A 12,954-nucleotide genomic window follows, 5' to 3' on the forward strand; every position below is an offset into this window, starting at 1 on the left:
TACAAAAATGTACAATATAGGAAAGTCCAAATTGGCAGCCTTATCTACTGTTGGAAGCAGTTTCATCCAGGGAACCAAAAAGCATTCTTAGGGACTGTATTATGTTATTGATTGTACGGCGCACCGTAGGTTCCTGGTGGGAATTCAAGCTTAATAAAAAACAACAATTCAACAAATAGTATTTTTCCCGGAGGCATCATGGACCATGGTAACGTTACGTCGAAATTTTTAAAAGTGTGTTGTGTGTCCAAATATATTACTTATGCATAATATAAAATATAATAAAATATGACTTTGGCTTTACTTTGATATTGCGGCACGCGCCAGCTGTGCAAGCACTGTATTTATCGAATTTCATTTTTGCTCTAGCTAGGTAGAGCAAAAATGAAATTCGATTATTATTGTCATTGAAAATTATAATAAAATATTTTTTGTTATAATTTTCAATGACAATAATAAATTTAAACTAACGAAAATAAAATTAATTTAAAATTGAAAAAAGACTAAAAAACTAAAATGACAAAAGCCACAAAAATGTGATTCCGGCCAGGATCGAACTGGCGGCCTTCTGCGTGTAAAGCAGATGTGATAACCACTACACCACGGAACCAGTTGACGACACAGCCCAATTTTTGAGATAGTTTATTATTATCGTTTCCCGTACTAAATCCGACTTGCAGTTCCGGAGATATGCGAACACAAACATAAAACATACATACGTACATTTAACATACATTTTTTTAAATTGGCACATTTTTACAGACGCTGACATAGACGAAAATCTGAAAATATTATCCTACATTAACATAGAGCATGCACGGGTCGAATTGATAACCTCCTTTTTTTGAATTCGGTTAAAAAGATGAAAGAAGAGTAGATGTTATTGTTATACAATGATTTGTCCTTGTCTGATACGATATAAAATCTTAAGACTTGAGTAAATATACTCTTTTTATTATTACAGGGCTGGGTGACGGGGATAATATTATGTAATCTATTTATTAGCTAGTCCATTTCGCGTTTCGTCCTATCATAACTTCCAGATAAACTCGAATCATAACTATCCCTCTATCCATGGTGATGAATAAAGGGCGTACACACGAGCTAACTAAGGGCATACAGGTTCGTGTATCCTGTTAGGGAGAACCAGTCTGACGATTATGTAAAGGGTTAGCGAACTGATACTAAGGGTGGGAACTGAGATGGAGCGATTGGCGTTTAAGCAGACTTTTGAGAAAGGAAAAATCTTGGGCTGTATAAAGGGGTTATAGTTTCCTTTATAAACAAATAATATACTTAGTTTCTTTTATATACTGTATATGCCAAAGATTTTTTTAGTATGAACTCTTTAAGTTGACACTACAATTATTAGCATAGAGACAGGTATGAGGTAACCCTTTAAGGGTCCCGTTTTTAACTTAAATATATAGTTGCAAAATATTAATTAGGGCCTTACATAACACTTTCGTTGAGTTTTTGTTCGTCGCTAGACGTGTTGAGACTTGGAATGCTGTGACTTGTGGCGTGACGAGTGTTTTCTACCGAGTACCGTGCTCCGCTGTCACTTTTTAACATGGCGTCTCAGATGAAAGGCAATCAGTTTTAATCGTCTATCTCCGTTTTTTGAGATACAGCCTGGACAGACGGCGGACACACAGAAAATTTGGGTACTTAAATGATAAATCTCTTTACCAACCACTCAAAGTAGGTATTTAAAATACTGTTAAAACTGTTAAGTATATACTTTTAAAACTGTTATGGTAAGTATATATAGCTTATAGTCTTTAGAAAATTGTGAGGATGGTCCCTGGTGGGTGATATAAAACTCTTGACAACTCGTTCAAGGCTGACTAATTAGCATGTAATTTACTTAAGTACTATACCTACTACAAAATACAATACTTCAAAATGCAAAAAATAATGTAGAACTCTGACTACTAAGCGCATAATATTACACTATATTACAAACCGCTTTCTCCTATTACCGAATCGTCGGCTTTTAGTAAGGATACTGTTGGGAGGTTTGATTGACAGGCGCTGGCCAGTGACCACCATGATCGAAATTTCAAGCAACCGCAGACTTTTTATACACTGATTTAACAAAGACAGACACAACAAGTAATAATATAAGTTTTAAAATGTTTAACCCGTTTTGAAAAATACTTATTGGTTAAAATCCTACCAGTAGTTTAGACTGCCATATTCAGGTAAAAATGTACTTATACAGCTTGATAAGTTTTTGCTATAAGTACTCATTTTGTTATTTGATAAACCAACATTAGTTACAGAACACAGTGGTTCTATAGACAAGTTTGCCATGAATCATGAAAATGTTATGTAGGTAACTAGTTCAGGCAGAAGTGAAAATTCTATATTGACATGAATTACTGACACGCAGAGAAAATACAGCGGGGCTAAAATGGTCACATTTCGCAATTCCTCTCAATCAATTCAGCAAATGAATTGTCAAAACTGTCAAAATGACAAATGTCAAATCAGTACAGAAATGAATTGCAAGCAGAGTTGCATTTTGCGATTTTAGAAAAATGAATCATATTATGATTCATATCATGATTCTTCAAAGCGACCATTTTAGCCCCGCTGTCTTAGCCTGGTTTACGAAGTGTACATGCACTTATTACATGTGGTACATAAATAACATTCATATCAATACACGATAATTTCCTCATAAAATGTAGTCATTATAAGCTTCTCTCTGTTTGTGTATTACCTCAATCCGATTATGATAAAAATTACAATTTGGTATTAGTACTAGTACCGGTAAGAGACATGGGCTTACCTCGAAATACTAAAAAGTGCACTTCCGAAGTGTCCATGCTCACTGCCAGAATATGCATAAAATAAATATATTACTAGCTAAAAGTCGAGCTTTGTGAGGGCTCGCGTCGTTTTTCTGCGTGGTAGAGTTTTTTATATATATTTTAATAATCCGTCGATCGTGGATTCTTGGAAATCTATTGTTATTCTATTGTGTCTCGCTCACCGGTGAGCTTACGGGGCTTGATGGGTTAATACTAACCAAGCCTTGACTGATGACACTTCCGATACATAAATATAAATAAAAAATACCATGAGCACATCACAAGATCGCGAATTATGGAATAAATAGAAGAGGGGAGGTCTTTGCCCAGTAGCTGTGGGATACAATGGGTCAATTATAATAATTAATTGTTTTTCCGTAAATGGGACAATATACTAGGTCTCGCCTCGCTCGCCCTGATAATATGTGTAATAACTAATAACTCATACATATGTATCACCAAATGTTGCCCGCAAGACGCAATTTCTTTCTCGTCTCAACGCCCCTTAAAAAGTACTTGTCCCTCCTCAGCGCTCCATCGTGATGTTCCTTCTGGGAGTATCTCTGAACACCATATACGGGTCCAACATGCTGGGTGAGATCAGGGTGTTCGGAGTGCTGCAGCGGCTGGCGGTGGCCTACCTCGTCGCCGCCGGCTTCTACGCGCTCACCGCACCCAAATACTACACTCCGCCGAGGGTATGTTCTAGATTCTAGAATATTCTAGCGTGGTCCTAGGTGGCGATTTTGTTCAGTTTCCATGCGAGCGACAAAAGGCATCTCATGGCCCGGGAGTGTAATTTTATGACGTAGAAATTACGACTTTGTTGCGCTACCTGATATTACCTAAACTTTACGGCAGGCTAACTTGGTTAAGCAGCTTAATTGGCTATAGTAATTTAGTCAACCTGAATCTTTATTAAAAATATCAGCTGTGTCCTCTGTTCATCTCATTCTGCTATGTCAATCTGTTTTCAGGGAGCGTGTGGTCAGGCCCTGAAGGACGTGCTGTCGTGTGTGTGGTGCTGGGCGCTCGCCGGGGCTCTGGTCGCCGCACACAGCGCCATCACCTTCGTCATACACGACCCTGACTGTCCCGCGTAAGTTGTGAGAGAGGTGGATATTTACACTTTTGGTTGTATCACGGGGAGTGCTCTGAGGAATCATACCTCCTGCAACTTTTAGCCATCGTTCCGCGCGAATAATTTACTATCCTCATCACCTCGATGAGAGGCAGTCTCCCACCGTGCGTTTCTCGCGTAACTTTCTGCCGCGCACTGTAAAACTCTGGAACGAACTGTCACCAGCAGTATTTCCGCACCAATACGACCTGCAAACCTTCAACAAGGGAGCGTATTTCCTTTTAAAAGGCAATGCACCTGCAGCTCTTCTAATGTTGCGAGTGGACATGGGCGACGGCAGTTGTTTTCCATAAGATGGCCCGTTTGCTCGTTTGGCCCCCTTATTTTATAAAAAAAAAAACTCTCAATCTGTCCCTTATTTTTCGTAAGGTTAAGTATACCTAGATTAAACGATTATTTCATATTTGATAAGCGACTGAAGAGACCAGCCTCTTTTTACTACTTACAGCTTGACCATAAAGATTGAACAAAAAATAAGGGCGCTACTCGCTAGTTTTTTCTTATTTGTATAGAAAATGTTTAGATTCAATTCAATTTTTTTTTTCGTTTTTTAGCTTGGCTGTACCAGCCTAGCTACTATATTATAGCCAAGGCTTTATCTAGTATGACATGTGTATCTGATCGATACACATAGTGATGAAGCACAGATGTTAGGGATTTTGTCTAGATAGAGTTAGGTTAGGGATAGAACTTGGAAAACATTCCTCTTGTAAAAATACCAAAATGCTATCTAATGTAGACTGTTCTTTTCCTTTTATTTTTTCGCCATTGTGTGTGCCAACTTACATAGTTGTACGTCTGACTTATCGGTACATTTTTGAGATATTTTCATTATCGGCTCAAAAGTAGAGATAACTGGATGACCTATTGTTTCGTTATCAGTGAAGACTTTATCCAGATAGAGGTAGCAAATTGTTTGATGACATACACCGCTTGATGCCACCGACCTGTTATGTAATGAAGGGCAAAAACTTTCATTGTTATCAGGCGTCACAATAGACATAACTACCAGGCGTCTACGGTCTACCTATAGGTACAGAACTTTAAGTCAATACATAATATTACAATTTGTAAATCATATTTTGTTAATAATTTCCTAAGTATCCATACTTCCATACTAATATTATAAATGCGAATGTGTGTCTGTCTGTCTCTCTGTCTAGTGTCTATTACCTTTCACGGTAAACCAATTTTGATGAAAGTTGGTATGGGCTATGGAGATATTTTGAGTCTCGGGAAATGACTTTGGACTATTTTTTAATCCGAAAAAAGTACGGTTCCCCTACAATTAACGAATTTCTGAAAAAAAAATATAAGGCAGTATGTAGCCGCTAGTAAATAAACTTAAACTTTTTCCAGCGGCTACCTCGGTCCTGGCGGCAAGCACGACGACTGGGCGGCGGCGGGGTGCGCGGGGGGCGCGGCGGGGTACATCGACCGTCTGCTGCTCGGCTCCTCCCACCTCTACCAGCACAGCGACGCCAGGAACGTCTACGACGGACCAGTAACTGACCCTGAGGGGATATTGGGTGAGATACGGTCTACGGATAAAGGGCTGGCTTCATCGACCGTCTGCTTCTGGGCTCAGGCGCGGTCCGAAGGGGGGGGGGGGGGGGGTCCACAGGGGACATGACCCCCCCCCCCCCCAAAATCTAAGTTCAAATTGAAAAATCTCAAAATCTATAATAAAAGGAAATTTCTAGTTACCCTACAGCGATAAATTTTTAGTGTAGTGACTAGTGACTAGTGAGTGACCCCCTCCAAAACTTCAGGCTGCGACCGCGCCTGGCTGGGCTCCTCCCACCTTTACCAGAACAGCGACGCCAGGAACGTCTACGGCTGACCTTTATTAAACTGTTTAATAATATGTGGCTGTAGCTACTACTATAGAACAGCAAGTGATAATTCAAAATCATAATTACTTAAGAGCTTCCTTGCTATTTTATAGCCCGAGGAAGCGCTTGCTTTTTCCTCCAATTCAAGGAGGATGTTAAGGTTAAATCAATTTTTGCAATCGAGTTACTCTACGTCATGGTCACCATGGAGGAAAGGGACAGAAAACTTAACAACATATTTTCCTCAGGCTGCCTCACGTCAGCAGTGCAAGCGCTGCTCGGCGTTCAAGCTGGCGCGACAGTGCTGCTACAGCGCTCGCACCGTGCTCGCGTGTCTCGCTGGCTCGCCTGGGCGCTGGCCTTTGCGCTGGCCGGAGCCCTGCTAGCCGGCTTCTCCAGGGAACACGGTGTTGTGCCCATTAATAAGAACCTGTGGTGAGTTAAAGCTTGCTTGCGCTGGTCCGGCTTGGTCACAGCCTGAAAATTTGAGAAGGTCGCGAGACTTTGGGGAAGTGTTACGAATAATAGGCCAAAGAAGAAAGAAAAGGCACGATGTTTTAGCACAGGATCAGCAGTAATCTATCCCAGTAGTATCTAGTGATAAGCAAAATTGGTCCTGGTTTTGCTTTTTTGCAAGACCAAGGACAAAACCAATTATTTAGCTCATTACTGGATAGCGATGAGCAAAATAACCACTTCATTCAATTATCATTGTATCTTCCTCTATCTTTGCCTCTAATCTACTTTAAAAAGATGACATCCGTCTAATATTGTTAGATATCTATCTTTCCTTATCGATTCTTAAAGCTAATGCCAAATTGCAGGTCTATCTCGTTCGTCCTGGTGACGTCTGCTGTATCGCTGGTGATACTCAGCATCTGCTACACTCTCACCGACGCCTGGAGGCTGTGGGGCGGAGGCCCATTCAGGGCTCCGGGCCTAAACGCCATCGCCCTCTACGTGGGACACAGCATGTGCTCCCACATATTCCCCTTCCACTGGCGAGTGCCCTCTATGGAGACGCACGCCATACGCCTTCTCGAGGCCGTGTGGGGCACCGCGCTATGGGTCATAATCGCCCACGTTATGGCCAAGAAGAAGATATTTATAACGCTCTAACCACTTTGGACCTTATTATCGTAGTAGTAAGATCGAAATGTGGTACTGACAGGCGCCGAGCGAGAACGCTGTATAACGCTCTCGCTCTTTGTTGTTCTTTCTTTATCTAAAGCCCGGTTACTGAACACGAAAGGAATATATTATATATACTTATAGAAATTAGGCCTTTGAACTATCGCTTGCTGTTTCATTAGTTTACACGATGTATCAAAATAAAGAGAGAAGTAGCCATAGCCCATAGGTCAATAGCCAACTATCTGTGTTCAGTGACCGAGCTGTATCAGTTTCGTTACATAGATCCAGGCTAGTATACCAAGAGCTAAAATTGTATGAATCCCTATTAATCTGAATAAAATTACTTCATTGAGAGTAGATCAAACAAAATTAATTATGTTATGATAATTATTATTATATAAGTACGTATATTAATTAATTTTGTTTGATCTGATGATAGAATATGATTTCATTTTAAATCGGTCATATTTAATATATTACTTATTCCCTTTATTTATAAAAAAAAAGTATTTACCGAGTTAAACATTTACTTCATATTTTAATAGGAGGTATAACTTATAAGGAAGTCATTTGACTTTTAAAAAAATAACTATTATAATTTTGTACTATCACGATTATTGTAAAGCTACACTGTAAAAATCCTAATAATTGTAAGTTTGCTTGGTGAAGTAAGATTTAAGTTTAAGATTGTGCATAAAGTGTGATTTAAATAATTGCTAAAGACTATTTTCCTAGAAATAGAGCGCTATTTCTAGGAAAATAATCTTTAGCAGGAAAATAATCGAAAATTTATCAGTCCTAGTCAGCGGACTAGGACTGATAAATTTTCGATTCGACTTTGGCAGTTTTAATTCCTACAATAAGAATTGTTATTCCTGGTTTCGGGGGGTTTTTTTAGTGTTTTGACATGAATTATTTATCCATTCAATAGCTTTGTTGACTAAGGGTCAATTCAGACCGGTCTGAATTTCTAAATTTGTACTGAATTGAGAGATTTCGTGGGCGTGAGACGTCTTGCAAATCTGTCAAATCCATACAAAATTAGAAATCTACGCGACGCGTTGCGGTCTGAATTGACCCTAATTTGACGTGAGCCAATCAAATGCGCTATTGAACGAATAAACTTCCGAAACTAGACACTAGTAGCTTAAAAGGATGAGATTGTACATAAGCATTATTTTTATTTTGTAAGTTATATCGTGTTAAGATTGTCGAATTAGAAAATGGATATAATATTACACTGCCAGTTATCGAGATAAGAAAAATTAAATCTAATGCCTCTAGCCTCTAGTACACCGATGCTGCGAACTGCGAAACAGCGGTGAACCGAACGCGGAATATCTGCGAAACAGGAATAAAGCGAGATGCAACATAAGCCATTGTCGTGTGGCGAGTGAGACAGTAAATCGGTTCACCGCTGTTTCGCGTTCGCAGCGTCGACGTATAAAACCGGGTCCAGACGAGTGTAACGTGTAATGTAATTAACCGTGTAATGTAACACGAATTCTACGTGTGGACGGCACTACGAGCATTACATGTAACGCTCGGGGTTTATCCATCGGCTGTCGGTTTTCGCGCGAGCGCTCGTTTGAACAATTCGCTTTGAGTTTGTGTGCCGTCCACACTGTTGACGCTAAATTACACGTAATCTTACATTACACGTTACACTCGTCTGGACCCGGCTCTAGAGGCGTATTATAAATAAAACAATGAAATCTTTGCTCTTTTTAAAAAAATATTTATTAGTGATCTCATAAGGCATCGACAAGCACGAAACCCTAAAAAGATAAGAAAGAATTATATGCACTGTGTCTGGCGCCAAAACGATTGTTTTTCGCATATTTTTAAGACTGACGAACTCTGAAATTTAGCATCTAGTCTAAAGTTACTAAGTATTTATACATTTCTACTTTTACATTGTCCTTGTAAATGTAAAGAATTGTTAGGATTAATTTTTAATAAATATGTTAGCTAGCACTGCCTTTTACTCAGAATTCTTGTGGCATTTTTTCTATAATATTTTACTATAGTACCCATATTTTAAAAGGTGTTTAGAATTAACCATATTTTATTTTTATGCACTATCGCCATCTAGCGTTGGTTCATATTTTTTTTGAATACTGAACGACGCTCCATAAATATTGACGTTTTTTCTACACCTACCCTCGGCAGATTTATTCTATGTAATACATTATTCACATGCCCGCATTACACAATATAAAACTGTATCCATATACAATTTTCTATGGAAACAGGATATGGGAGGAGGAGAAGTCTGGTTCAAAACAAAACAATCGATATACGTCTGACGCTTTATTAGCTCTGGGTTGACAGACAGACAGTCAATCAGCAATGTCATTGGTGTATAACAATTCAACAAGACTCGGGTAACAGCATAGTTCCAACAAAACTATCAATTAAATAATACACAATTCACATCATTACATAACAATACAGTGTCGCTCTTCCCACCGAGACTAACAAACACATACATTTTTTAAGTAATAGGTAAATAATATTGTATAAGTACTTTTGAAAACGCAAATTATGACGTCACAATAATTATAATATGAACAAAATAATATTATGAGGATGATTGAAATGTTACACGTAATTTTTTATGATTGTAATCAAGTAAACAAGATTTTATTAAGGTTATTAAATATTTTTATACTTAATTACTGTAATATAAATAGTCATAGGAAATAAAATGTAGCTTTTAAATTAAAATTGATTATATAGATAATAAATGAATTAGGTGTAAATATGTGCAAAATGACATCCTCTATAATATATTTTTTAATTAACTAATTCTAAGCAGTATTAAATCGTAATAAAAACGTGTAGGCCTTGATTTAGAGCCATGTTAAAATAGAAAATTCTTTAAAGAAAAAAAAAAAACATTTGAGGAGACTTGTTTCCCAATACGTTAAAAATATAAAGATTTAATGATTTTTATACATTGCAATTTTTACAGTAATGTAATGTTAGTCTCGGAGACAATTATAGTTTGTCAACCAGTGTACGGTGAACAACTAAATATGTTTGGCATTTTCATGATGGTAGCCAGATTTTAAATTAAAAAAACATTTAAAAGGCAATAAATAAATTCGTTCTACATTCGAACATCTAAATGATTAACAATCGATTAGAGAATTGTCTAAAATAAAGGGGAGACTGGCAGCCCCTCTGTTACATACTACAATTAACTATTTTAGTAAATTTATATAAGTCGTTTTCAATATAATCACTCTCGTAGACGGTAAATGCCTTGTAGGAATTAAATATATCATCTAAACGTTAAATACTCTCTCGATAAGTAGTTTCACACTGTACCGGTGACGACAGCCAGTAGCATACACTACTACATAGTACATAGCATATACTACCGCATATAACGTATTACCTACCTAACTATAGCGACAGAGACACGTAAACAGTACTATGTATATATATTTCTAAAATTTTATTAGAAAAAATATCTTAAAATATATCTCAATAAATTCTTTCGTAGATCCCCCGCGGGTATATATTATATTTCAGCGCGATATAAATAGAAATTTACCTTACACCTAATTAGGAAGAACTACGAATGTAAAAGAACGATAATTGCACACGAACATACCGAAGTATCCGCCGATAGATATAAATATCGATACGCGATAAAACTTTTTCATAATATACTTTTAAAAATTAGAGGATTTGTACAGTGCTAGAAGATAAGTACTTCACTCACTTTAAGTCGCTCCGTAAAACTAGCAATGGAATGTTAGAAGAATGTTAGTTTTTCCCTAAACGTGGGGAGTCGCCGAGGCTGGCAAGACCGGAGCGAGTCCGGGCGCGCGACTCCGCGAGATTCTATATTAACGGGCGACGTGGCCTCCACTCCGCCGGTTTTGTACTTGATTAGAGCATAGAGTCGAAGCCGTCTCGACAACGAGACCTCTCTAAGAGACTAGACATTACCGAAAACATTAACGAATCCGTCTTCATTTAGGTCCGTTGCATATATCTAGTTACCTTATGATAAATCTAGGACGATACACATTTCGCTATAAATGCAAATTCATGGAATTCAAAAATATAATAAGGCGACGCCTTACGTAGTATTTATTATGCTAATAATTCCTGATACTCGGCGTCAACTCGTGTGCGTGCGCGGCGAGGCCCGAGATAGAAGATAATTATTTGAACTTTCTATATGTGCGTCAGGACATATTTGTACGCAAGCACGTCCGCAGTGCGTACGCGTTTACGTACACGCAGCGCCACGCACGCAAACGAACTGTGCCGTCTACCGCACCGCGTTTCAATCCTCTTTCTTTTGGACTCTATTTTTCATAATTACGCAATATCAGCGAGCGATAGTTAAATAGACGAGGCCAGAATTCAATATCGACTGAATAGAATATAGTAAAGATAAAATACAGTGATAAGAGGGATATGAATAGAAACAGTTGTTCTTTATTTTTTTGAACACTCGATAAGAAATGTTTTTGAGGAATATCGCTCGCTGCATATTGGTTAATGGTAGGACTTGGCTATCTGCTCAAATAAATAATTCTCGAGCTATATTATGACCAAATTCACAGACTTACGAGCAGGAAGGAATACGGATATTTTGAGCAGATAGTGCCGTCTCGACCTTAAAATACTCGGAATCACGAGTAGTTTAATAACATTCAATAAATATATAGAGTAAAATAACAATCAGCAGGAGAAGAGGAGTAAAGCGACTCGCCGTAAACATCGATAAATTACGATTTCGGTAACAATTATAATGCCTTAACCTACCTGCATGACAAAAACACGCATCAAAGACTTAAAATACGTGCCTTGGGGCCTTAAATTCGAGATTTCTAGCGCGTCCCGAAGCTGACCCCGCGCAAATAAATATCTAATGTGGCACTCGGACGGCCGCCGCGCCAGCACCACCACAATAACTACGAAACAATGAGCAATCATTGAAATTACAGTCATTTTGTAACATGTAAATTACATCCAAAATATACATCGCTATACACGGACATCGTTGTCGTACAAGATACGCGAACCGTGGCGTCCCTAGTCCTAACATAACTATCTCAAAATCAGACTCCCAAGTAAGAAGTTTCGCCTATACTGTGAGAACAATTTCTGCCATTTCTCACAGCCTTAAGTTGTAGCATTTTGATCACAAATGCCATAGAAATAATACTGTTCTATAGAGGAGCTCGAACATAAATTCGGTATTCAAAGTATTTTGAAAATTTATGCGTTTGCGATTTTGTGATCAAATGCAGTGTCTGCGCTGCAAAATTCTGACGCTCCAAAATTTTTATCTCCCTCGTACACTTTATATACAGAGATAGAAACTTCTGGAAATCAGATTCTTGCACCGTCTCGAATGTGACGTCATATATTTAGCCTGACCAGGAATACAGAAAACCACGCCATCTTGCGGAAGACTCACGAACTAGAACCGTCACTAACGTCAATTCTTCGAGATTAAACCAATCATATCCTTTGTAGCGTTGCCACAATAAAAATTGAGCTAAGGCTTCCATCTTCCTGGTCGGGCTAACCTATGGCGGTCAAAATAAAACAGATTAAGTCCCTGTGCATAGCGTGACGTCATTGTGTGTGTTATGACGTCACTTCCTAACCCCCCTCGATACGAGGGCCTGCAGAGCTGCCAACTGGCTCATGAGATTGGCATTTTTCTGCTCTAAAGATTCCACCTTCTTCCTATAGTCGGAGTTCTCCGAAACTAGAATTTCTACTTTTCTTTCTAATTGGTCCATGTATTCCTTCTTCTTGCGTCTGCTCTCTTGGGCCGATATCTGAAATGATAAAATGATTCATTTAAAAGTTATGTCTTAGTTTAATTACTAAAAAAATTGTTAACGTGCATATAATATTACATAGCATTTGATAGCGCACATAATAATGTTAAGTCGTAAAAGTAATTGGCTTGTTTTCGTGGTATTGTTTGACCACTACCATGCATTCATTTATTGTATTTTATTTCTGATGTCAGACA

The 12,954-nt window shown here is 38.2% G+C and overlaps 2 protein-coding genes and 1 non-coding gene across 3 annotated transcripts in view; 1 reads left to right on the forward strand and 2 right to left on the reverse strand.

Annotated features, from left to right (window-relative positions):
• Positions 1-7,045, forward strand: part of LOC121728977 (heparan-alpha-glucosaminide N-acetyltransferase) — a 33,924-nt gene extending 26,879 nt beyond the window's left edge. The window contains exons 6-10 of the mRNA XM_042117332.1: positions 3,353-3,520; positions 3,800-3,921; positions 5,323-5,492; positions 6,047-6,233; positions 6,623-7,045. Coding sequence (XP_041973266.1) covers positions 3,353-3,520; positions 3,800-3,921; positions 5,323-5,492; positions 6,047-6,233; positions 6,623-6,917 — 942 coding nt within the window. The 3' untranslated portion in view covers positions 6,918-7,045. The remainder of the gene's footprint in view (positions 1-3,352; positions 3,521-3,799; positions 3,922-5,322; positions 5,493-6,046; positions 6,234-6,622) is intronic.
• Trnav-uac lies at positions 538-610 on the reverse strand. Its single transcript has one exon. It is a non-coding gene; the product is annotated as a tRNA-Val (tRNA).
• A 3,934-nt stretch (positions 7,046-10,979) lies between the features above and the next one.
• Positions 10,980-12,954, reverse strand: part of LOC121728978 (cyclic AMP response element-binding protein A) — a 130,823-nt gene continuing 128,848 nt past the window's right edge. Inside the window, exon 7 of the mRNA XM_042117334.1 lies at positions 10,980-12,754. Coding sequence (XP_041973268.1) covers positions 12,566-12,754 — 189 coding nt within the window. The 3' untranslated portion in view covers positions 10,980-12,565. The remainder of the gene's footprint in view (positions 12,755-12,954) is intronic.

The sequence above is a fragment of the Aricia agestis genome, chromosome 7, assembly GCF_905147365.1.
Source record: "Aricia agestis chromosome 7, ilAriAges1.1, whole genome shotgun sequence".
Classification (NCBI taxonomy): Eukaryota; Metazoa; Arthropoda; class Insecta; order Lepidoptera; family Lycaenidae; genus Aricia; species Aricia agestis.